At 38.9% G+C, this 26,704-nt stretch overlaps 2 protein-coding genes across 2 annotated transcripts; both read right to left on the bottom strand.

Moving 5' to 3' along the window:
* Window positions 1-897: 897 nt before the first annotated feature.
* Window positions 898-5,666, bottom strand: irf8 (interferon regulatory factor 8). Its single transcript, XM_039796242.1, has 9 exons — window positions 5,554-5,666; window positions 5,186-5,396; window positions 4,523-4,706; window positions 3,668-3,768; window positions 3,351-3,408; window positions 2,865-2,912; window positions 2,310-2,699; window positions 2,022-2,137; window positions 898-1,841 (listed from the first exon to the last, which is right to left on the bottom strand). The coding sequence occupies exons 2-9, from the start codon at window positions 5,354-5,356 to the stop codon at window positions 1,644-1,646; spliced, it is 1,266 nt and encodes a 421-aa protein (XP_039652176.1). The 5' UTR covers window positions 5,357-5,396; window positions 5,554-5,666; the 3' UTR covers window positions 898-1,643.
* A 1,847-nt stretch (window positions 5,667-7,513) lies between these two features.
* On the bottom strand, window positions 7,514-25,994 carry dusp22a (dual specificity phosphatase 22a). Its single transcript, XM_039795569.1, has 7 exons — window positions 25,625-25,994; window positions 23,733-23,766; window positions 22,489-22,571; window positions 21,536-21,585; window positions 17,722-17,796; window positions 17,311-17,482; window positions 7,514-9,256 (listed from the first exon to the last, which is right to left on the bottom strand). The coding sequence occupies exons 1-7, from the start codon at window positions 25,643-25,645 to the stop codon at window positions 9,077-9,079; spliced, it is 615 nt and encodes a 204-aa protein (XP_039651503.1). The 5' UTR covers window positions 25,646-25,994; the 3' UTR covers window positions 7,514-9,076.
* Between the last annotated feature and the right edge of the window lie 710 nt (window positions 25,995-26,704).

A 26,704-nucleotide genomic window follows, 5' to 3' on the forward strand; every position in this document is an offset into this window, starting at 1 on the left:
TTTTTAAACTTAATTTTTCAATTCAGTCTTTAGTAATTCCTAATTGTCCCAGACAATATGAAGTTCATATCATAATTTTTTATGTCTGCAGAAATTGTAGCTTAATGTGAAATGTGCTCTAACCTCTTCAACCCTGCAGATATTTGTTTTGTGTGCAACCAAGCATTGTTCAAACCACAAGAGTTACATTTAAAATTCTAATCAAGATCCTAAATATCTATCAAGATTCTTAATGAGTTGGACTCAACTATGAGGATGCAATTATGCATAAGACATCTAGAAGGTTATATGTGTTCTAATGGTGCAGGAATTCAAACAGTATTGCAGATATGAATGTTTCATTCAGCGTGATGTAAAGTCACTCAAGCATTGAAACAAGCAGACAGAAAATATACTGTATAGAGAATTACTTGTTTTTCAATTTCTCTATTTCCTACCTGACATTCACCAATGGTTTGTACTGATTTCACTTGGGTTTTATAAGCTCCAAGCTGCAGAGACTTAGCATTATTTTACTTTTATTGTTGTCCAAGTTATGTTATCCTTGTGTGGCTATGCAGTTAGTAGAAGTGCAGAGCCAAGTCCATAGTTCCACACATAGATTCTAATAATGTACAGATAAATTAAATGGTTTAGATAGCTGCCTGGTTAGGTAAACATCTAAAAGGCTATCGTATTCTTTGAACAATTATTGACAGCAATTTAAGCTGTGATTAATAAGCTAAAACATGGTCCTATGATCATGGGAAAGAATAACATTTATGAGACCAATTTAAAGAGTTTGGAGTAAGAACAGGTTGCAACAATTTAGCAGCTACTGTGCAATTCTGCATAGGTCACTTTTGCAATAATCAAAATGAAATAAAACAACAATATGATTATATAAAGACAAGCAAGTGTAGTTCAGCACAAACTTTACTAAAAATGCAGTTTATAAAAACAGTATGATAGTAAAACCTATCTGTCATTTAATGCCACATTGCATCTAAAATTCAATGAAATCTTTTATCAATTCATCAACTTGTAAAAAATAGAAAAATATCTGACAAAATATTCATTTGGTCATCACATAAGGAATCAACTCAACTGCAAAAACAAAAAAGATGCTGCATGTCAAAATAAAATTCAGCTTTGAGAACTAAATTGCATATATCAAACTGTTGTCATACTGCACAGATGTCTTTACATATATATAAGAAATATTTGTCAAGAAAGTCACCAAAATGGATCTGTTCTTAAGGCTTTACAAAAGTTGTGTATAACAACAACATAATACCACTTTTTCTCTTGAGCTAGATGATAACACTCTTATAATTGAAAAGCAGAAGTTAGACACAGAGATTGTGTTAGCGCTTTACATATAAGAAACATAAACATTACTGATATACAACATATTAGGGACATCTTAATACTGAACTGCAGCTTAAAAGTCTTACTATAAGAGATATGCTTCTCCTTATATTTATGTCTCCACTGTGATTGGTATACATTTAATAAAAAGTCTAAAATAACTGTGATACTGGTGTTTATCCAAATTCACCTTGTCAGTCTATGTCAGGAAAATAAGGAATGTCCCTAATACATTGTACATTGAGTCTGGTACAAGCTGTAGAGCTCCAGGCAGGTGTGTTGCTGATCACAGTTCAGGCAGTGATGGACATGTTGTCTCTGTAACAGGCTGGCCTCTGGGGGCCGCTGTAGCTGCACAAGTCCTGGTAGATGCGGGCCATCTGGTCACTGGCCAGATTATCAGACATCTCCAGGTTTGGGTTGTTGCAGTAGGGCTGGGAGCGCCGCATGTTCACTGCCTCCAGCAGGTGCTGGCAGTTCACCACAGTGATCTGCCATTTGGGAGAGGACACAGAAAGATGTGTTTTTATTGTCAACAGCACTTGCAGCGATTAGTCTTTTTCTGTCTTGCGAAGGTGTCAAGACTTCATTTTCTAGGTTAAAAAAAAGATAGATTTTTGTCTTGCTCAATCAGTAAACTTTTTTAATGGCCCACACTTGATTGGTCTTACCTGCACTATGATCAGTTTGCTCTTGGCATTGCTGAGATCATGGAGCTCTTCTCCAAAACACAGAGTCACTGTCGGATCAGGAGCAGGAAACTGACCCTCCTGGTACAGCTGTAGAGCTGAAACATACAAAGTACGTAAACAGCTATTTAGACAATCTTTGCAAGTTATCAATCCTAGGATGTTGCTTGCTTTAAGTATCAAAAAGAAATGTATGTGTTTTGCATTGATTTTGCCTCTTATGAGCTTTCAAAATAACTGAATAGAGACTGAAAATACATAGAGGCTCACCTTGGAGAAACTTTCCTGTGTCAAAAATCTTGACTACAGCATCTCTCTCAAGTTTAGAAGGCATGGGGCTGTATTGTGAGCCCACTTCTCCCAGCCCACTCCAGAAAACACGGCTCTGGCACAGCCTTTTGATGAAGATGCCCTCTTGGTTGGCACGGACCAGTACACCTCTCTCCAGGTGGCCCAGGAGCTTGCGTGTAACGTGGCGCTGGCGGTCGTACTCGATGTGCTCAGCCGGAGGAAAATGAACACTCTGCATGCTGTCTGAACTGTATAGGGCGCCACGGCCCAGTTGCTGTGGGGCGATCCGGCAGCCTTCAGGATGAGTAACCGGTGTGGTGTGCATCAACTTTCCTCCATAGTAGAAACTGATCATCATCTGGGAGAAAGCTGGAGAAGAGAACATTTGTTGAGCTTTGTAAATGAAAAAGAATGGCAAGTATCATGCATATAGCCTGAATGTTATAATCAATTTGTGTTATTATCACTGTTGATGCTTAACTAATGATCTGATGTGATTGTGACGCTTTCATGAATAATAACATAACTGAATACCTGAGTTGACATTGCCTGATGGCAAAGGGTCCTGATGCAAGGGGAAAGCTGTGAAATACAGGAGGAAGAAATTAGTTAAGGTCCTTATTACCACAGTGGACATGACCACACTGTCATGTCATTATTTTGCTGCATCATCAGAAATACCATTTCTCTAGCACGATCTCAAAAAGAAATAATCCTCTTAGTCAGCAAAGTTCAACAGGATGTTAGTCAATTGTTCCATTGCAGAATTCAACAGACAAGCAAATAACCTCTATTTAGAACCCACAATCACAGGGACATGTCAATGAGCTTTCCACTGTGGTTATTTTCAAAAACATTAAAGCTCATACCTCTCAAAGATGGAACAGTCTTACTTGAGAAGTGTGAAAAAAGGCAGAGGTACGCCTGGACAGGCTTCTAGCCACAACACTGACTGAACAGCTTCATTTAGTCAGAGGAGTATGTGTTGTATTGCATACTGGGTAGAAAAGGTTGTCTTACCGTTGATGCTGCCCGGGGACCAATACTCTGGACTGGCCTGGATACTACAGCCTTCCTCCTGCAAAAAGACAACAAGGTCATAAGCTGCTGACAACAAAGCACCTTTGTACACTTCACACAGTCACATAGAGCAAGTGGCAGCGTGGGCATGCTTGGTGCAACAAGTGTTGGAGGAGACAGCACAGTGTGGTAATCAGAAAAAAACTGACACAAAAGCTGCGTTGCAATAAAGGCAAAGTGCATCTTGCAACAGATGGGGAGAGAAAGAGGTAAGGAATATTGTTTAATAAATGGCATTAAGTGAGAGGTATTCTCACCTCTTTAATGAGTTCCTCTATCTCTGCAGGACTGCAGTCCATGTCAGGGATATCACCAGAGCAGGTGGTAGATGCCATGACCATCACTGAGACTTTGCCATCTGTAGGTGAAAGAAGAATACATTGTTCATGGTACATACATGCAACTTCTTTTTTGTTGATTGCTAATAATTGCATGGAGGAATTTTATCCAGCAACATGCATTGCACTGGAAATTCAAATGCAAAATATCTGTTAAAGCAGGGATCTTCAATATGGGGTCTGTGACCCCTAAGGGGTCCTTAGAGTCAATGCAGGGGGGTCTCCAAATCTTTGTTAATTTTTGAAGATTTTTCAAAAATGAAAAAGTCTTAACATGAATCTAACATATTATAAGCAAATATAATAAATCCCTACTGCTTACTGGCATGTAGGTAAGGTAGTCACTAAGGCCATTCACCAAGTAGATATGGATTTGCATAGAAGATAGATCCATCCTATTCACTGTGCCACATGTATGTTTAACATTAAAACATGATAAATCATGGCAACAATATTAGGCTATTTTAACAGCTTAGTATTCTACGCAAAAAAAGATATGTATAGAGGTTTTAGGTCGGCCTACATGTTAGTGTAGGCCCAGTTTATTACATGTGCTGCACATTGTAGCACAGTGTAGGCCCAGTTTAATATGCAATTAATTTTATACAATTTATATAGTATAATAGTATAGTATATATAGTAGTATATATATAGTAGGGTCCCTGCTCGGTCTCAGTTTCAATTAAGGTGTCCTTGGCTTAAAAAACGTTGAAGACCCCTGTGTTAAAGGATATCAATGCTGGCTTTCATGACATTAATTGTTCAAAAACTCACGCTTCTGCTCTTCCTCTGGTACAATGCGATAGACTTTATAGGGCTCAGAGATGTCCAGCTGCGACCTTTCTGTCACCTCCTCAAAATCGGGGCTTTTATTCAGGGCACAGCGGAGTCTGGTCTTCCATGTTGCAGGCTCAGCCTTGTCCCCCTCCTTAAACTTGCCTTTAAACACAGCCCAGGCCTGTGGAGGGAAAACCACACATTAAAGATGGTATTGTATTGGAGTAAAGCTGGATGCTTCAAGACGAAATGTGAAAATGATCCTTTATTTTTCGACTTTTAGAAAGAAAGAAAAAAAGAAATCAAAATCTGATTTACAATAGTGACAATAATTGGCAATTGTTGGCAATTTAACATTTACAATTTTAGTGTGAAAATAGCACTGATGCTATAGGCTATAGCTTTATTACTATTTAAAAATGAGAAGAAGAAAAAACTTTTTGTTAAATTTAATTAAAGTTAAGTTTCATATGCTATAAACAAATAATAACAATGACATGTAAAGGTCTAAATGATAATTTCCATTCGGCAACAAAAGAACTAGACTTGGAAAAGCGCTTGACAGATCCATCAAGATTTAGTAGCCTGTCAAGTTGAGTGCCAAAACTCCATCTAGTAGGCCTAATCTGACCATGGGGCTACACGAGAGTGCTGTCAAACCTTAAAAATGGATGCGTCTACTTCTTGGTTGTAATCCTGTTTCCCTGCGTGTTTCCATGGAATTCGGAACATAGTGCGGCTGTCATCCTCCCACTGCAGTCCAGAGTACTGCCCGCTCTGGATCTGCTCCACCAGCCACTGCTTCAGTCTCCGACCTCCCGGGTTTGACATCCCGATGGAGAAAAGTTGTTTTCGGATTGTTCCCTTGTACCTAAATTAGGAGGATTTCATTCATGATAGTATGTCAAATATACTTTTTATTTACTTTTGTCTAAGATATTATTATAATATATATTTAATCAAACCGTATAAATTGCGTTCTAAAGCTTTCGCCCTCTAGGGTAGAAATCAAAAGTAAAAGCACTTACAGTTTAACAAGCGGTTGAGGTCTTTGCCCTGCTTGGGATATCCTGCGATGTTGATTGATGGCTCACTGTCAGCTTTAATCAAGTGAGTTCTCTCTGACATATGCCTATGGACTTTATTGTGCTCCGTGTCATGAATGAAAAAGCTGGGAGATGATTTGACGACGCTACCTCCCTCTGACCAATGAGCGCGTTGAAGCTTCAGTATGCCGGCCCATTCCGGAAGTGTTTTTCTCTTAACTGCGGGCATTTACAAGAAATGGCCTGACACAAGCGATGGTTATAAAGTTGCTGCCCACGCTCAAAGCTACGCTGAATAAACCCGGAGAGTCACAAGTTACCTTGAGCTGTGGGGGATTTCTGCGCTCCAGACAAAGGTAGCCTATTGCGTGCGTCCCTCAAACGCCCACTTAGTACTGATGAGAAACCTCAAAAGGTTCTCGAGCAGTAGCCTGCAGTAGCCTACTATTTGTATGATGGTGAAATAGGTTGATTCCACAAGTCCTCTGGGAGATATCCTTTCATAATAATAATAATAATAACAACTATAATATAAACTATGATGGTGGGAGGATAAGTAGGAAAACTCGATAGGCTGAATAATATCTGTTTTTAGGATCAAAAGGATTTCACAGTGGGCTAAGTAGCCACGTTATATTTCTATACACCATCTTCATTGCCATCTAATAAAGACTCATGGGCCAAATGTCATCAATGCTAAAACACATTTTTCACTATTTTCTGACATTAAACCAAATGATTAACCCGTTAATTAAGAAAATAATCAGCAGATTAATTGAAAACTAACTTCAACTTATTTTATTATTGTCAAAAGACCTGGAAATAGGACTCATTCATCTCAATGAAATTAGCTTATTATACTATTTATTATATTAACTTGTTCATTATGAAATGATAATTAAACTAAGTAAACAGAACAGATGAAAGCATCTTCGTTGTTTCAACGGCATTTCCTTCCAGTAGCCTATTAACTTTTGCTAAATTCACAGTAAGTCTGAATGTATGCTTTCTGCTAAGTAAACACCACCTGTCTGGATGCCCTGCCAGGAATGAGCCTGTCTGAATATGCGGACCATATACACACAGTAAACCCTATGAACAATCACTCTTTTTAGCCACGAAAGATAAACAAGCACATCTATGTTGCATCCTACTGTTTTATTTCCCAGAAATCAGTTCCAAGGAAGTGATGATCCTTGGCAGATTTTATGACAGCATGTTGATACTCTGTAGTTTCAGTAGTCTTGATGTGTCTCTTTACACATCACAGAGCAAAAAAAACCCACAGGACTAAATTGGAATCAGGATCATGTGGGACATGTTTGAAGTATGAAAACATATGAATTGTTATATTGATTAAATTATTTGGCTTAATAATTTTTATGTGAATAGTGTTACCTGTGATTAAGAGCTATTTAAATAGTAATCTTTACCTAATACACAACTGGTAAGGGATATAATCTGCCAATTGTAACTTTAAATAAAAATTCTCAGGTAATCTATATTTTTCATTAAATACTGTTTTAACTTCACTTATACAATTTAATCCCTAATTTCTCATATACTCATTTGTTGTCATGTCTCAGGGGGAACACCTCTAACTTTTTACAATTAAAAAACATTGTAATCACGGTGTGCAAGCATTTAGTTTTGAATCCTTGATGGTTATTGTCTGGTAGTAAAATATGTACCACACTGTATATTTTCATGAAGCTGCACAACAAGGGTCTTGTGATATAAAGCAGCATTAGCAGGTGATCTGCTGAGTAAAACCCAGAAACCTCTCAAATCTTGAACGCAGACTGAAATTTAAGAAAAGCTATTCTGTGTTTTACTAGTGCGGTTATCAAGCTGCCTCATGAGACAAGCAGCTTATCTTGAGGTGAGCTGTGCACTACAATACTAACCACTTTATAGTCATTTCTTTTATTTACACACAGAGTGTTGATAGTACAGATTTATTAGCATTATACCATAGTGTTTGTCATTCACTGCATTTTATTATAAAACAAACAAAAAACACCATAAATACACAATTAAAACAATTAACTGTACCCATGAATCTATAACACACATTATGTATAAATCAGCTTTGTCACAATAAAGAGATAAATCAGAGCATCAGTAAAATCAGGAAGACAGCAGAGATCCTTCATATGTAGTAATAGCTTTACTCAGCAATACTTAATGTAGCTTCCCAATTCAACCTGCAATGTATAACTTAAACATTTTACCCATATGTTATTCCCCTGGCTTATCTTATCTGGACAAACTACAGAGGGTTTGTCTGTTGTACTTTTTTTTTTGTTTTGTTCTCTCAGCCTGATAAGAGAGATAACTCAGCAACAGGTTTGTTGGCTAGGACAGAGTTGTGGGAACTGACAGAACCAACTCACAGCTTTTCCTTCACCACTACCCACCAATAGGAAATTACATTAAGTCATTAAGTTCCACTGTTGGTGCTAGATTGGTACTTTGTACATATAGTGTGTCGACAACTTGAAATCTTCAAATATGAAACAAAAAGTACCACCTCGAATGAGAGAAGAGTATCCAACTGGGTGTAAACTAATTTACACCCACGGGCAGTGATGTGCTACAGTAATATATTCATTGTTGTTATGACATATGTAAGTGGCTAGCGTATTTGCTGGTACATGCAATGTTGATAATGTTTACACATTTGACAGTCAAGCAGTGGTTGTTTGCTTTCAGTAGGATGTATATAATAACACATTTTATGCTGTCAGCCTGGCAAGCATGCCAACTTCCCCAGCTGCAGTGTTGATTGAGTATACCATTAATAATAATAATAATAATAATACTTTTTATTGATCCCCAGTGGGTAAATTACAATTACAATTTGCACTCTGTTTGTTAGAACATACTACACACAGGCCTGAAATACACATACATTAAGAGCCTGGATAGGACTTTAAAATGGTATGTGTCAGAATAACTGCTCAGAATAATTGCCATCAAATTGGTTGTAGATTTGTGGATTTCATTGTCCACCAGCACAGACTAGACATGCACATAATTAGAGACAAAATGTTCCTTTAAGATTGCATTAAATCAGTCACTTCTTTAAGGCTACCGAGATGAACATTGCAGATGTGAAGTGTCCACGTGGAAGTGTTGTTTATTCATCATGGCTAAGGTGCTGAGGTGTTTAGAGTAAGGCTTCTGTGAGCACCAATACCCCAGTTGTGGCTGTACTCAGTTAAGGGAGCAAAGAAGGTACTGGTTGTGGGTTAGTGAGTCTGTAGCCCAATTCTAAATCAACCTCCATTGATTAGAAATTATTAGACAGATGCAAATTAAGTATGAAAGATATGCCTGGCTTTCAAGGGTGGATTTATTTCATCCTATGCTTTCAGAGTTGTACAAAGGCCTTAAAGTTGAATACAACTTGGGGTTGATTTGGAATTGGGTACAGAATAATAGCTACTGTCATTTACAGACAGCCATGGGCAGGGCTATAGCATGATCAGAGGCCTGTGTTTCAGCTGCTGCCTTCATCACGGTTGGACGGCAGAGAACAGACACTTTGATTTATCCAACGCTGGTCTGCTCCTCTCCTCTGGCTCTGCTGTTGCTCTGTGAACTGGCTCAGCAGGGCACACACCTGCTCCTGGTCATTAAATGGACAGGGACGGAAACTGGACCGTAACCATGCTCGGTACTGGGGACAAGAGGACAGACAAATAACGTAACTAAGTAAATTTCATTGTGTTAAGATCAAATTACAATACGATGTTTAATACTTTACTGACTATACATTTTATGTATATGCATATATGTAGTGGCATTGACAGACAAATTCAATTTAGTTTTTTTCCCAAAGCTATAAATCTACACGCACAACAAAAAGATACCTTTGTAATGTGGTACCTTATACAGACAGTATAGTGTCTTTAAACAATGAGTCCAATCTAAGATGTACATATACTATGTACCCTGTGCTTTCATAAGTCTTGAATCAACCTGATCACATTGGATCAGAGTTGTTTTCTGAATCAGTTTTATTTTTATAAAGAAAGATCCCAAAATACAACCGTGAGTGCAAAGTTGATTTCATAGTTTGAACTGAAATTTTGACAATATAAAAAAAAAAAAAATGTGAAGATTTTTTGGGCATTTTAGGTTTTTATTTTCACAGGACAGATGAAGACATGAAAGGGGAGAGAGAGGGGAGAATGGCATGCAGCAAAGGGCTGCAGGTCGGAGTCCAACCTGCGGCCGCTGCGTCGAGGAGTAAACCTCTATATATGTGCGCCTGCTCTACCAACTGAGCTAAACTGGCCACAAAATGTACATCATTAAATTATAATCCATGTATTCAGTTTCTTAGCAGGAGGTGATAAATAGAAAAAATGGCCTGCAAGGGAACTTGACAGATGGTAGGAAAGGGCAGGACAGACAGTTTTAGATGAGACAGTTGGCTCTCTGTAGACATTCCTGCTCACACAGTCACCTGGAAAATCGGTCCAAAAGCCTCAATACGGTGAACCAAATGCTAAAACTCTATTTTCTGACATGTGAAGCTACTCTATGTGGACTCTAAATTCCAAATCCAAGACATAGTCATGTTGGCATGTATTTTTATTTTAAAGCGGAGAAGAATTTCGATGGCTTCAGTTGTAGAGCACAAAATGAGAGGGTTTGGGGTGATAACTCCTTCCATGAAACTGACTAAAGTGCCATTTTGCCTCTTCAGTTAATCTGTTAAGGTTCCCATAAATGCATTGGTCCCTTGGTCAGGTCACACAGAAGTGTGAAGATCAATTGCAACTGGTGAGCTGATGGTAGTACACACTAATATTGCTTTTTAGAGATAGATACTATAGCAGCATCATTTGTGTGTAAAGGTAGTTATTCATGAATATTATTTTGATATTTATTGTCACTAGAATGCACACTGAGATTGTATTACATGCTACAGTCTTCCTTTCCAGTAAAGGATTTCAATGTTTGTTTAATGACAGCAACTGAAAAAAAGGCGAGGAATTGCAATTTCTCAAATTATGTCCAGGGATTTTGTGCAATACCTTATTCTTTATGAAACACAGTGAAGTGAAAGTCACTCTGAATGTAATACATTCATCTTCCTAAAATTAGTATTCTCACACTTAACCAAAAGAGTACAGCACCACTGACTCATAACATCAACACATGAATAATCAAAAGCACAGTATAATAAAGATCAGAGGACTGATATCAGGTGCAAGATTCTACTGTCAATCTGTCATCTTGAAAAGGAAAATGAATCTTGTTAGAAGCTGCAAGGTTCTTTCAAATCTTCAACATCAGAATACTTTGATACTTGGGTTTGATGTCAGATGTATCAAAATCAAAAGAGGGTGGCATTATAATCAGGTAATGTTCCCAAAAAGTGGAATTTGTTCTGTTAGAGCTCAAGTCAAAACCTTGAAGTCAAGACAAAAGGTGAATTTAAGGCAGATAGTTAAATGTGGGAAGGCTCAGGTTCATAGATGAATTGTTTCAGAACAATGACACTTTTTGATTATTTCAACAGAATAAAAACAACCAAACATGTATAGTACAATGCAAAGAATTTAAAGGAGACCTATTATACGTATTTTCTGTTGTATCTATAATGTTACAATGTGGGATGGTTATATTAAACATGGCCAAAGCTTCAAATAATCAGGTAAACGTATTTAAAAGAAATACTCGTGAGCCAAAACCTCAGATTTCACACTGTTCTGAACGCTCTGGTTTCAACAGTTTTTTCTACTCTCGGCACGGTATGAGGTCATACGAGCCAATTTTGTACATATGGTCATCTGCTCCAGAAAGACATGCTACTAATGTTTACATTACATACACTGATATATGGAGCTACATGCTAATGCCAGGGTAACCTGTAATATTGGCTGCCCATGTTGTTAATTTCTTATAGAAGCCTGTATTGGTGTTTTTTTAATGGTATAAAGTCCCACTATATACTCCGTTCCAGACTCAGTCACTCTCCGGCTGCAAAGGACTGTACAGACTCAGTGACAGCAGAGCACGGTAGATGCTAGATCGCACCCGATACACAAGTATACTGCGCAGGGCTTCAACACCAGTCAACAGATGTTGCAGTGTTTATATTTAACATACTCTTGGTTGCCGATGTTATTAATAATTTTTTCCCAATTTCGGATGACATTCATGTTGGAATATCAATCGGTCCTTCAATCATTCGATTGTGTAGTTTTTGGTTCAGAAGCCTTTATTGTTGATTTCTCACGGTAGAGTATAATGCAGCTATACTCTGTTACAGTTAGTCCTCGGCCACAACGACATACAGGAAGGGAAGCCCAAGTGTTGATGTGGACACCATGGATGTATTATAAGACCTGGATACAGCGTTCAAGGCGGAGCCCACGTTCATTCCTATGAGAGTTGCTCAGTGGCGCATGAAGCCATTATGTTGCCAAAAATTACCCAGATAATCAGCACTGCTTCTGCAATCGGCGGCCCATAGAGAAGGCGCACTAAGACCTTCCGGTTTAGCGCTCCGTTAACTTCAGTGGGGATTAAATGATTTATTCGTGCAGCTCTTCTAGACTTTCCAAATGTTATCAGAACGAATGGATCAAATTCTGATAGTAAAACAAGTTATTTTGCAGGGGTTGTGATGCTCAAAAAAATGTATCCACTGATTTACAGATGTTTCTTTCGCCATGTTAGTCTATGGGAAAAAGTCTTTTTGGGCCATAGGGCATCTCGTGATGGGCCGGGAGTTGCAATTCCAATGTTTGGCCACTATGTTCAGTTTGCTTCAAAGCCTGGCGCACTTCCTGGGGTCCGGGTTGATCTAGCATCTAATGCAGAGCACAGATGCGGAGACTCTGGAGATCCGGAAACGCTGACCAATCAGACAGTGGGTGAAAACAGGTGCAGCAAGTGTTTCTGGAACTTTAAAGTATGTAAACCTGTTCTAGTAGAAACACAAAATACAAGTAGGAACCTGAAAAAAGTGAATAATAAGTCAGCAAAAATAAGATGGTCTTTATCAGTCTTTTAGCTCTCTATAAATGGGATTCTCTGGCCAATTTGAGTAATTTTGGGAGCCTGATTTTACACCCTACTCTGGACTATTACAGTAGGTTTATGGACTTCAAAGATGAAAGTTTCTTCTTTCACTAAATTAGCAGAAGACAGTTATAGGATGTGCACTTCAGTGTGTTGTTATACATGTCTTGTTATTGTGATGCGGTGGCAGTGAATGCTGTTACATGTTGTTACAGCTGCATTAGTGACTACATTGTTGTCCTGAGGATTTCTCACTTTCTATCTGAGGCAGATGTGGGAAAAGCACAACTACAGAAATCCCATTTCCCCTTAAATCCTCGAAATCAGTGCAAGAATTACAAACAAAGAGCATTTTTTTCAGTCATGTTATGTTGCAAGATGCTGACAGTAATACTAAACACGTGATGAGCAGTACCAAGCTAATGCAATCCCAGCAAACCCCCTGCAGTTCCCCTTCTCTACTCAAAGGCTGGGCCAGTGCAACTGTAATAGGATCACAAACTAGGTGCCTTCTGCAAAATGTTAAAAGGCTGTGAACAGCTACCTACAGTGTGTTTAAATATAACACATCCTGCCAATAGTAAAATGCTGTGGCAACTATGGTTAAAAATGAAATACAATTAGAAATGTACTCACTCACTAAAATGTTAATATGATTAATACTTGAACAGTATCTTAGTCCTCTAATGACTCAAAGATATGTCTACAAAGGCTTGAACCAGCATTTTACATTGCTCGACATTTCTCTGTATTAAGAAAATGGTCAAAACTAGATTGGACATGAAACCAAAAAGTTTAAACTGCTATTTCCTATAAGCGGTGATATTCTTCAAAGTGAAAGCAGACAACTATGAACATTATAGGGCAGGTCTTTGTCTCCAGGAGTGCAGGATCTTGGATTATGTATCCTAAAAGTCCACTGTAAAGATCCCCACAAAGCTGTTGGGGGTTGCCATTGGGCTGGTTGCCATGGGGCCACCACGTTCGGACACCTCTCTGCTAGCTCCTACTAAACTGTGCAATTATTTCATATTTTTCATCATTTTATTCATTTTATTTACACCAACTTCATTGTGTCAGGTAATGTACAGTCGACAGGAATTGATTTGTTTTTTTGAACAACAAACTATTGGACAACTTTTTTTCGGATTCAAACTGGCCGACTGAGATTCGCCGACATGGGGAGCGCAACTTCAAAAGATGCGCAAAGAGAAAACATCGCAGAAAGCGAGCTGGAGTCCGGAACTCGGAGCAAAGGGCCACCGCACACCACAGCAGAGTGTTCTGCTGGCTAATGTCCAATCTTTGGAAAACAAGCTAGATAACATGAGGGCAAGACTGAAATATCAGAGAGACGTGCGTGACTGTAACATCTTCTGCCTAACCAAGACATGGCTAACTCCGTCAGTTCCAGATCATGCAATTCAAACTGCTGAATCTCTTTCTGTTTACCGGATGGACAGAACGACTGATTCTGGTAAAACCAGAGGAGGGGGTGTGTGCATCATGGTGAACAATAAGTGGTGTGATAGTAGGAATGTAACCGTACTGTCAAGACACTGTTCACCTGACCTGGAATTCATCACAGTGAAATGCAGACATTTTTATCTACCACGGGAGTTTACATCCGTCATCGTGACCGCAGTTTATATTCCACCTCAAGCGGACACTTACAAAGCACTGATGGAGCTTTATGGAACTCTCAACAAGCATCAGAGTGACTACGTGGATTCAGCAGTGATAGTGGCAGGGGATTTCAACAAGGCCAGCCTCAAAAAAGTTTTGCCTAATTTTTACCAGCATGTTAAGTGTAGCACCAGAGGGGAGAGGACACTGGACCACTGTTACGGAGTTCAAAGAGGGATACAAAGCTCAATCACTTCCACCTTTTGGCAAGTCAAATCATGCTGCTGTATTCCTTATGCCCAGATACAGGCAGAAATTAAAAAGTGAGCCTCCAGCCATGCGAGAGATCCAGCCCTGGTCAGAGTCCCTTCTCCAGGATGCGCTTGTGGAGGATGTTGTCCCCAAAGTCACCATCAAAACATATCCACACCAAAAGCCATGGGTAAATCATTCCATCCGCGAGGCCCTGTACAGTCGCACTGCTGCTTACAACTTGGGGCTTGTATCTGGGAACATGGAGGAGTACAAATCTAAGGAGAATGGTTAAAGATGCCAAATGGCAGTATGGGGCAAAGATCCAGTCCCAGTTTGACCAGTCTGACACCAGATGCATGTGGCAAGGACAAAGGGCGATGACAGACTACAAAGCACCTGCTTCCACCATCGTGAGCACTGACGCCTCGCTGGCAGACGAACTCAACGCGTTCTACGCGCGTTTTGACACAAACACCGCCGATAACATCCAAGCACATGAGGTGCGTACCACCGGGAGTCCTGCCGATAGAGGAGACTGCGCTCACCCTTTCAGAGCATGACGTGCGGAGAGCATTTCGAAGCGTGAACACCAGGAAGGCAGCAGGTCCAGATGGCATTCCTGGACGAGTATTCAAAACCCGCGCAGATCAACTTGCTCCAGTGTTCATGGAAATATTCAATCGCTCTTTAATCCAGTCGACTGTACCAACATGTTTTAACAGATCAACAATTGTTCCTCTTCAAAAGAATTCCCATCCTGCCGGCCATCCTTAATGTTATACTGCACACTGCATTAGCCCACCTTGATAACAGAGGAGGGAATTATGTGCGAATGCGGTTTATAGATATCAGCTCAGCATTTAATGCAATCAAATCTGTTACACTCATCACTAAGCTGAAGATCTTGGTCTGCATTCATCTCTGTGCAAATGGATTTTCAATTTCTTGACTGGTAGACCCCAGGTGATGAGGGTGGGTAGCCACACCTCTTCATCCCTCACCCTCAACACAGGAGCACCACAGGACTGTGTTTTAAGTCCACTGTTGTATTTCCTTTACACACATGACTGTATGGCAGTATTTGACTCCAACATCATTGTCAAGTTTGCTGATGACAGCAGTGGTTGGCCTCATTTCTAAGAACTATGAGCAAGCTTACTTGAATGAGGTAGACAGACTTTCAAATTGATGCCAAGACAAAAACCTACTCCTAAATGTTAAGACTAAGGAGATGTTTATAGATTCTGCGTGATCAGCAACAAACCACTCCAGTTCAACGACTCTCAGGTGGAAAGGGTAGAGAGTTTTAAATATCTTGGTGTTCATATGTCTGAAGATCTGACTTGGACCAAATATGTTGATTCACTGGTGAGAAAGGCACGCCAGTGTCTTTTTCACCTCAGACGCCTGAAGTACTTTAGGCTACCTCAGCAATTACTTAAGAACTTTTACAGAGCCACCATTGAAAGTATAATTACTTGGAATATAACAGCTTGGGATGGAAACAGCACTCAGCAAGACTGTAAAGCCCTAAAGAGAGTAATGAGATCAGCTGAACGTACCACCAGGAGTGCACTACCCAACCTAGAGGAAATAGACATCAGGAGAGTAAAGTCCAGAGTAAAGAAAATCACCAGCGATCCCAGTGACCCAAACAACTGGCTCTTCTCTGCCCTACGCTCTGGGAAACGTTATCGCTGCCTGAGGGCCAACACAGAGAGAATCCGGAAAAGTTTTTATCCCCAAGCTATCCAGATACTGAATGAGGACTGTAGCAGGAGCACAAACATGTTGGAAACACCTCATGCACTTTAGACATGTCTTCTTCTTCTTCTTTTTCTATTTATTTCCTTATTATTTACACATTGCACAGCCATGGAAACAGTGGACAAAGCATTTCACTTCATATACTCTGTATAATTGTATGTGACTAATAATAAATTTTTATTTTTGGTTAAAGCGACCCCAAAAATCCCTCACATCAGACAGGTAAGAAGTCACAGTTTGCATTTGAGGACAATGCCCCTTAATAAAAACAACGGGGGAGGATTAGGACCACTTGTTCTGAGTTTGGATGTTAACATAATTAAAAATAAGAATGAATGAGATTGTTTCATACAACAGTAAATGCATAATATGAACCTAACACAAATTAAGTTTCACAAATCTGTGTTATATTTTACTGATTGAAAAACTGATTCACAAAAATAATCACAAAAAGGTCTCTGCAGTTTATGTGAGACTGACAAATATTTTAGTGATTTTTGAGCAATTTCAAACAGCAAGATGAGCATATTTGTTTATTTGATGCAATGGGCTGCTGTTTTGTCTCTAACTGTAGCTGAGTATCTCAGCTATGCCAGCTGGACTGTAAAACAAACCGTTTATTGGTCTCTACAAGGAAACAAATGTAAAAACAAATGATATAGAAATAAAGACAAATGTCTGTCAGGTATATCATGTTCCATGACAACAAGAGATCCACAATTAACAGTTGATATGTTAACCACAGACTTTATGTGCAGTGTTATGGTTGTATGCATCATATCCTGAGTTCCTGTGCATTTCTAAGTGGCGTTGAATCACGACAGCGCATAACACACAAAGAAATTTACAGAATGCCAATATATTGTAGAGCTACTGCTAGAAAAATGCCAGTGAGGAAAACATAAAATTTTGAATTTTTAAACATGAACATTAGAACTTTGACTTTAGGCTGCATCACTGCAAACTGTAAAGTGTGGCTGGGTGCCTTTTGTAGGTATTGTTTGTGTGCATTTGTCACGTCTGTGTGTTCTTTCATGCGTTTACCTCTGACACTTGTGTTGTCTGGTACTCCTGCAGCTGCTGCTGGAAGCCATAGTTTGGGCCGACAAAGGAGCGAACAGCCTTGACTGCAGACAGACATTCATCCCAGCCGTAGTGGGTGACAGTCATCAGGTAGGCCACCACCATGGTAGTGCTGCGGGAGACACCTGCAAGGCTGCAGCGAAGCAAAGCACACAGCTTGGTCATTGTCGTAAAGCAACTGCATTTTTAACACCTTATTTCTTACAGGTAATAGGTATGGTAATAGGTCAATAACAGCTACTGGACAGGCTTGTTTTTGGAGTCTATCCTTTGATACATACTACAAGCCTACATCCAAAGTGAACATGACATGTCTTGACAACCCCAGATGCCAAGAAGGAGCTGGTTACAGCTTTAGACATGGAAACCTACCAGTGAACGAGACAAGATCCACCATTCAGGCGACACTCATGGATAAAGCTGATGCACTCTTTAAAATGCTGTAATCTGAAAGGGAAAAACAAACAAACCAAGAAACTGATATATAGCACACATTTTCTGTGGTTTGCAGTAAACAATGTAGAAGCTAATGTTTCGAAATAAAATATAACAAATAAAATTAAAAAAAGTGCTTTTGCTCATCAAATCAGAAACTAGCTTATTTTTGCTAAGGAGGAAGAGTTGTAAAGCTAACAATAGATGACACATACAGTATAGGATATGAGAAAGGACACCTTGAACTGAAACTCCTTACTCGAGGCCTGAACTTCGTGTTTCAAGTAGGTTGCTGAAACTTAGCATGATATTCTTCTGATTTTGACTGCATAATCTGCAGGTTACTCTCAAATATAATGAGATGTCCCAGAATTGGACAGGTAGTTTTGATAGAGTTTTGTTAGTTCCGAAAAGTGCAGATAAATATTAATTTATCTTTCAACTACTCCAACTTGTCATGTGAGAAAAAAGCTCAGGTCGGCTCATACAGAGAGTCTGTGGTAGACCAGAGCACAGACAGTATAGGGACAGACAAGGGAAGTAACTGTCCTTGTTTTTGTCTATGTGCAAAATGACATCAGGTTCCAGCATTCATTCATTCGGTGTCTACAAATGATCAAGTTATTCAAAAATACAACAAATAACCTGCCTTATGGTGGACAGAACATGTTTACATGTTTCTGCCCTCCTAACTAAAGAGATAATACTCATACTGAGGTTGTGTCAGACTAATGTGTAAGACTCTTCGCAAATATGCAAGCCTATTAAGAGCTGAGAAATACTAAGAACACAATACAAAATTATATTGTACCTTGACCCCAAAAACACAAACTGAAAAATGGCTCATTGTTATATAAGGTCACAGAAATCCTCAGAATGTGAGTCTACGCGGACATAAAAATGAACACAAAGCAGCAAGATGTGGTGCAACTGCTCCTCAAATATCCTACTTGTTCACTGTCAGGAAACACTGATGGTGTTTTGCATAATCAAGAAGTGCATGGCTGATAATGCCGTCTCCTGAGGAGCAGATGCTGGTTACTCAATAGCAGACAGAATAACAGACTGGGGCTAAAATAGATTGACTGCCACTTTTCTTTTTTTCCTCCTTGCTGAGATCCAAACTCCTTCTAAAGATGTCTCCTCAGCACTTTGTTCTGTCTTCCTAGCACAGAGGTTTCCGGCCGTCTTGTTTAATATGCAGAAAATTACCGTGTGACAAATATTTGAGGTTTTAACCAGTTGAATCTAGAGAATACTGAAACAAACTGTTGAGCTACTGCACATTCAATATGCAAAAATAGCTTGTGCAATTTTATGCTATTTTGAATTTCTATTTAATTACATAGGTACGTGTGAGAAATCATTTTTAAAACAAAATAAAATTGTACCATCTTAGTTATAAACAAAAGTACACCATGGTGGACACGCAAACTCCTAGCACAAATGCACATCTCATTTTGTAAATGTTTGATGCAAATGAGTTCACACCTTCATGGTCAGTGCACAATGTGCTTTAAAACCATAGCAGGCTTGTCATGAGAATGTGGAAAAAGAAGGGGAATCCCTGGCCCTCCACAAACAGGTACATGTGCATGGTAGCAACTATATAAAGTTACAAAATTTAAGGCAATTCCAATAAAATAATTTGTGTTAATTCAGAGGATGATATCACCGCACCAAGTGCCAATTCTACAATAACCTTGACAACATCAACAGCAATGGTGACCAAGTTGGCCTTGATGTCTTAGCTAGTTGTTACCGCCCCCCCACTAAATCCCTGACGTTCATAGGAATGGATGATTCTGAGGCCCCAACCAAGATTTGTCATTTAAGTTATTTTTCTTTTACAGGGTAATTGACGCAGCTTATGGGGACAGTCACTGTGATTTAGGGCTATACAAATTAACCTTACTTCCTGAAATCCATCCCACAGTACAGAAACAAGAGCTTTAAGAACATTTTTAAGAGTTTTCAGACAGCTTCCCACTGCAACAGTTGCGCCAAGAAATACTGAGCTTACGTGACCTGTGGTCTGTGGACCTTTAAACATGGTGGTGGTGGGGGGGGGGGCGCATCAGACCTGGCCACAGGGGCTCCCTGGCTGGTGGTGAGCAAGATGGTGCGTCAGTTGGCCTCACCACTCCCTTCAGTCAGACCAGTGATTGTGACAGAGGGGGTTTAATAAAGCCATGGGTGGTCGAGGCCAACAGCCAGATGTCACACTAAGGTTTCCTTCCTGTGCTGCCTGAGGGAAGGACACTTGATTGCGACAGTGGAGGTCAGACACCTCCAACCCAACCCAATCAGCAACCAAACACTAAACCTCAATTTTCATTAACTTGTGTTTTACCCAGCTTTATTTTTATTTTTTTACAAAGTATAGCAACTACAGTTACTCTTTAAACCCCAGACAACTTCAATGACGGCAGCACTCAAAGTCACACTCTTTCTGGGAACCAACAGCGTTAACTCCCCCAAGCCAGGCCAAAAAAACAACAACTTTTTGTCTGAGTCACATGTGAACTTGGCAATAACTTACATTCTAACTGTAGTCCTGTGCATTATATTTTTCATGAAATTTTAATGAAGAGTTTTGAATTGAGAAACACTAATAGAGAATCTGATACCCCTTTGACACCAGTGAGTTCAGCCTGCATACAACCAAGCAATGTGTCCCATATTTTTCTACATTGTTCTGTCAGCAAGTTAATTATTCATCAATTTCCCCAACTTTTTCCTCGGCTTTCTCCCCATTTTAGTAAAGCCAATTCCCTCATTGTACGGTCCTTGTGACTGCAGACTTCACTGTTGATGTGGATGGTGTAGAGAGCAATGTGCCTCCTCCAACACACATGGTGTCAGCAGGGAGCTTCACAGGGATGGTGTAATGCAATGGGGATTTATGTAACCCCCTTTCCAAGATCCCATCTCGGCCTGTCTGTGCAGGAACCCTGACCAACCAGTAAAGGCACCAGTGCAGCAACAACTACATAATCCCTCACCAGTTTCAATACTAACTTTTCAGTGGGTCGCATGAGACATGACACTGCTCTTTTGCATTGATGCTCAAACTGCAACCCGGGATTAGCACTTCTGGTTTGTGCCCTCAGCCCGTGTCAAGTGTTTAATCCAGAATTACTGCAGCTAGGGTTGCATGAGGTCAAAAGACCCTACAAAGAAAGCAACAGAAATGCAATGACTAATGCGTTGTGTTATCGGCCGCTGCAAGGGTGGAGGGACAGCTCATGCCTCTTTCAACACAGAGTCTGCTTACTGATGAACATTGACACATTGAACACAACCCACTCTATATTCCTCTCTCTCGCTTTCTCACACACACACAAACACCGAAAATAAAATCTAGTGCTAAATCTTTAGGAACATTCCATAATTAATTTAATATCACAGGGTCTACTTTATTTCATATATCTACAAGCCATGAGATAAACAGAACCGATAAATGATTTAAATAAACTAAAGAGCTACTGGTCACTCTGCCCTCTACTGTACTGCTTCAATGTAGGCATTAATATTAAATTTTTTAATTATTTTTTTTTTAATTTTTTCACTTCATATAATATTCTGTCGGTTTATGCGTAATGGCGTCACACCCTGGGACCACAATCTGGATGGTAATAGTGTTGAAATAATACTGTGTGACTCATCAGCCCTTCAGAAATTCACATGGACATTTAAAATCTGAGGTAAAAACGTGCACATTTGTGTGTGTATGTCTGTGTTTACTCACAGGTTCTGGCTGGAAGCATCAGCTGCATGAATACAAAGGTACGTCATGTCCTGTAAAACATAAAAACTGTATGTAACAACTAAAATATTCTAGAATATAGGCCATGAAATACATCTGGATGTAATATGTAAATCTTAATTGAATAAATAAATTAATTAATATTAAGGGCTCAAACTATTATTATTAATAAAAATTACTATTATTATAATATTAATAACTTTATTGATATGTGCTTTACAACAAATAACATAAAAAAGGAGTAATTACCAGATAAAAATAGAATAGATACAGTGACAATGACAAGTGAGGTATGAATTACTAAAACGCAATAAAAACAAGTAAAGTAAAACAGAAGAAACAATTCAGAAAAGTGCATTTTTAGGGGAGATTTAAAAGAAGAATATGTAACAGGCTTAAGGTGGATCTGTAGTTTTCTAGTCACTCAATATAGTTCTTTACTATTAAAGCTTTATGGGGCTTAGCATTATCTAAATAAACATAAAGCTAATATAACTCACTGTTCAAGACAAGCATAAGAAACTGACTGAATACTTGAATTTGTCTGTCACCTGGATGTGACATGCTGAACATTTTGTGGCCACAGTGGACAACAAGGCCCTCTGTAATAAATCACTTTCCTCTGCTACAAATATCAGTCTCAGAACATAGTTTTGAATAATACATTACCGTCCCTGAATTAAAAGCCTCACACTTAAGTCATTGCCTGGCAATTACACCAGATCAGAGTGGCTAAAGAAACTTCACACCACTCAGCATGTAAACTGTCCATCTCACCCACAATCTCTTTGCTTCTACCATAACTCATCACCACCCCCAGCTGGCTGACGGGACACATCACATTACTATTTGCACAGTCATACCAAAATCTCCATGTAAACTTTTCGCAGGAAGTAGAAATAGTTTGACCCATCCAACCTGGATTTTCCACAAACCTCAAACACGGGTTTAGCATTGTTGTACACGGACAGGATGTGGGTGATGCCATTCTTAGACAGACTTTCTCTGTTTTCTGCATCTGGGACAAAAAGAAAGAGTATATCTCACTAGAGTTATGTCACTGAATTTCACACCAACAACTATGACCAGTTAAATTGTAAACCACTGCAGAGGAAGGTCTGTGAGCTGTATACTATCCTGCAATATAATTTGGTACAGTAAGGCCTGTGTTTTCTTTTTCCTCTCCCTCCAACAATTTTTTTCTTTTTTTTTTTTTTCTTTTTGGGCCCCCCATCCCCCCCCCCTAAACTTGCTTTTTCCCCCCCAAAGAACAACACGCAAAAATGCTTCTTTTTTTTTTTTTTTTTTATAACACCCCCTTTCTCCTTTACAGTAAGCCCTTTTTTTATTTTTTTTTTTTTTTTTAATTAATTTTTTCCATTTTTTTTTTTTATTTTTTTTTTTTTTTTTTTTTTAGTAGTTAAATTTTTAAAAACCTTTTTTTTTTAGAAAAAAGATTTATTAATTTTAAATATTTTGTTTTTTTTTTTTAATTAAACCAAACCCTTTTTAATTGTCTTTTGTCAACAAGGTGTTTGCATGTCTTTACTCTGAAATATATATATTTGACAGAATAACTACTTTCAGCTACAACATCTGATGTTTATAATAATAATAATAATTTATTAATCCCACAAGGGGAAATTCCAGTGTTTTCACTCTGTTGTTATTACACACAGGTCTGAATTACACACGCATGCTCCGAGCAGTTGGGGGTTCGGTGCCTTGCTCAAGGGCACATTGGCAGTGCCAAGAAGGTGAACTGGCACCTCTCCAGCTACCAGTCCACCACCACACTTTGGTCCGATGGGGACTTGAACCAGCGACCCTCCGGGTCCCAACCCAACTCCCTACAGACTGAGCTACTGCTTATACTGTATAAGGCACAGCACTTCAATACAAAACCCTTCACAGTGAATATGGGCAAGATGGATGGTTTTGGTCCATATTATTTGGGAGAATACTGTGTGTTGCATTAAAATGTCTATAAAACAAAGCAATATTTTTAATGGTAAAGTGTTGTGATATTCTACTGTATCAATCCCCCCACCACTTACTCCTTCATGCATTTATGGCCTATTATCTTGGCCTTCCTTTGGTGCTGAAAGCCTGACCCAACCCAGCCATACTCTATGTATCAAATTTACAAACATCCAATTAAGTTACATGTTTGTCTTACCTCTGATATTCCCAAGGTAGAGCCCATCGACAACCTGTGAAGCAGCAGTCACAGACATGTTGCATTCAGGTTAGATATTCATTACAGTCCAGCTTTAAAATCTTCACATGAAAAGAAACAAATGTCCCAGGTTGAGCCAGATTGAATTAAAGGCTTAAGGTTTAAGGCTTAAGGACCAAGTACCAGCAAATCATTTCCTACAGCCATACAAGGCCTGAAGCAACGATGCATGATTATCAGGACGAAGTGATGAGTGGCAAGCAGCCACTGAGTGTTGCTGTACTTTGCTAGGCCACTAGTAAACAGCAGGTGTCTAAAGATAATTCAGGGCTGGATTTAAAATGTATGACTAACTCAGCCTGCACATTGTTGTGGCAATAAAGAATGGAAATACAGATGACCAATTTATTTTATCTGCTACTATGCAAAGTCTTTTTAAGACACAATTAAAATGTACTCGTCTTACATTAGTGAGACCGGTTTCATTTTGCTAAACACGCATTGTTAAAATTTATTTTTTTCTATTAACTAACTAATATACTGGGCATCAATGTAATTTGCATGTTAGCGGTGGACTTTTTGCCATCATTTGAAAAGTAAATATAATTGCAACAAAGCAAACTTAAAATACAGAATAGCAATGTTGCAATAATCTATTGATTTGATCTTCAGAGCAAAGTTGCATGAACCCGTTGTCTGAGGCATAGGGGTCATTTACACTGGAGATTCTAGGGACATGTCACCACAACTTGAAATGGCCGCATTTGTCCTCATCACTTTTTGAAAGCAAACTTGTTAAATATGGTCTGAAAAATAGAACATAGAAACCACAGATATGTGGAATGTGTTGTGAATGTGCAAACCACCTGAAACAAGTCCTGAATTTTGCGTTTTCCTACATAAATAAAGACATTTCCAACATAAATCTAGCAACAACAAAAAAACTTCAATGTTACAATGTGTTAGAATCTGTGCTCTTGTCTGGATGACTGTTTCTTACATACTGTGCAGTGAACATTGTTAGTGATGTCCAAATGAAGCTACATGATTTGAAGCTACAGGTTGGATGGGTCATTTGATATTGGTTGTAATAGTTGACCCCACTAGATGGCACTCTTGGTTTTAATAGGCTTAAGGAATGGCAGTTCAGTGTGCTTTCAACCCTTTGTTGAACAGAGTGCCATCTAGTGGGCATCTTCATTTTGGCTATCACTAGTTGTTGTGCCTTTTATGCTAAGTTAGCCTATTTTCGTATTTTATATTGCCCTTTCATGCGCTATGCAATTTTTTTCATGATCTGCCCTAATCATCTACTCTGACCTCTTTCCAGTCCCCCCATTTCATAAAATGTTTTTTCATCTGAGCCCTTATGGCCCTTGGTCAGAAGTCATGGTCAGCCACAGAGGCCCTGGCACAAATTTAGTGCCTTGCTTTTGGACATATCAGCAGGGTGGAAGCAGGAGAGTAAAACCAAGCCTTCTTGGTGTCCCAATCCATTGTACCACCCTGCTCTGTGGAGTATAAACATTTCCAACTATCATAACCGAATCGAATTAATTCATCACAAATCCATAAAACAATAAAAACAAAATAGGCTAATTGAAACTAACTAACAAACCATGGCTTTTAAATGTTGTCCGAACTCAACCCTGAGGTTTTAGCTGTTTACACATTATAAAAAAATTCAAAAGGTGAACTATCTGCTGCACTTAAAGCTTCTGCACTTAAACCAAAAGTGCATTATTTGTCATGCCGCAGATTGATTAAATTGATTGAATGATAACATTAGGGGAGGAATGCGCATCTACTAGCTACACTCTGTAGTGTAAGTTTTACCATGAACAGCCACTAACAACCTAACACCTGAACTTCAAACAAACATCAAAGCCTACCTTATTCATTCCATTGCCCATGATGACTCTGAACCAGTCTGCGATCAGCTAACACTTTAATATTTAGATCTGCTGCTACGATATTTTAACAAAACGCGAGGCCGACTGACTGACTTTAAACTCATGCAACAGTGAAAACATTCGCTTAAGCCGCTATTATTGTTTTCTATTCAACATTATTAGGCTCCATTGCCGTGCCTAAAACAATGTTATTAATTCAGCCTTAACTACGTCTCAGCTCCCACAACAGTTCCGTCATGCTGTATCGTCTTCCGGATTGTTTTGACGTGAAAAAACTGCCGCTGCGGGTTCATCCGGTAAGTGACATCAGAGCATGTTGCCGCAGCTGTCCCAAAACCCTTCACCCTCATAGATTGTAATACGTCGAACTTTACCATAGTCTGGGATTTAGATTTATACTTGTAAGGAGTCTTAAATCCTACATATGACGTACCTATTTTGCAATACCCAATTGGAGACATTATGAAGATGGCGTGGTTAATCCATGAAATGGGCAAACACGAAATCCCTCTCATAATCTCCCCAAACTCATATACTTGTGGTTTTGAGAGCATGAAATATTGATCATGACGATCACAATTTGTCAATGAAAAAGCAAATTTAAGTTAAAGCATTCATCAGTACCACAAATTGTACTTCTAGCGTCAATACCAGGAAATTATGCAGTTACTAACGTACAGTTCTTTCCATGTTTGTCTATTTCCTACTTTGAAATGTTTTTTATAGTATTTTTAGGACATTAGGTCTAACTGTAAATAAAAACACAGATTACATGTATAACCTATAAAAAATTATTAGCAGTACCTTTTTGGTAAGAAGATCAACGCGAAACTTAAGTGAGGACATGTCCCATTAACCCTAGTTGAAATTATTCCCTTGATATACCCATGTATTTTTAATAAACACTACCCACTGAACTAATTTTAAATTCAACTTCAGATGACTACATATTTTTGTTTTTATCAAGCTTTCAGGTTCATTAACAGAGAAAATGCTGGTCAGTGTAAAGTGTTTCTGGCCACCTATTGAAAGGCTATTTTTAGTTTCTATGACCTAAGT

The sequence above is a fragment of the Perca fluviatilis genome, chromosome 3 (assembly GCF_010015445.1).
Source record: "Perca fluviatilis chromosome 3, GENO_Pfluv_1.0, whole genome shotgun sequence".
Lineage (NCBI taxonomy): Eukaryota > Metazoa > Chordata > Actinopteri > Perciformes > Percidae > Perca > Perca fluviatilis.

What these genes read in the sequence shown, in the direction of transcription:
- dusp22a (XM_039795569.1), bottom strand. Translation starts at nt 25,645, where the DNA reads ATGGGCAATGGAATGAATAAG. An exon ending in CTACCTTGGGAATATCAGAG is followed by an intron (nt 22,572 to 23,732) that starts GTAAGACAAACA and finishes TTTTTGTCCCAG; the next exon opens with ATGCAGAAAACAGAGAAAGT. An exon ending in ATGCTAAACCCGTGTTTGAG is followed by an intron (nt 21,586 to 22,488) that starts GTTTGTGGAAAA and finishes TATGTTTTACAG; the next exon opens with GACATGACGTACCTTTGTAT.
- irf8 (XM_039796242.1), bottom strand. Translation starts at nt 5,356, where the DNA reads ATGTCAAACCCGGGAGGTCGGAGACTGAAGCAGTGGCTGGTGGAGCAG. An exon ending in ACCAGAGGAAGAGCAGAAGC is followed by an intron (nt 3,769 to 4,522) that starts GTGAGTTTTTGA and finishes TTTCACCTACAG; the next exon opens with ATGGCAAAGTCTCAGTGATG. An exon ending in TAGAGGAACTCATTAAAGAG is followed by an intron (nt 3,409 to 3,667) that starts GTGAGAATACCT and finishes GTCTTTTTGCAG; the next exon opens with GAGGAAGGCTGTAGTATCCA.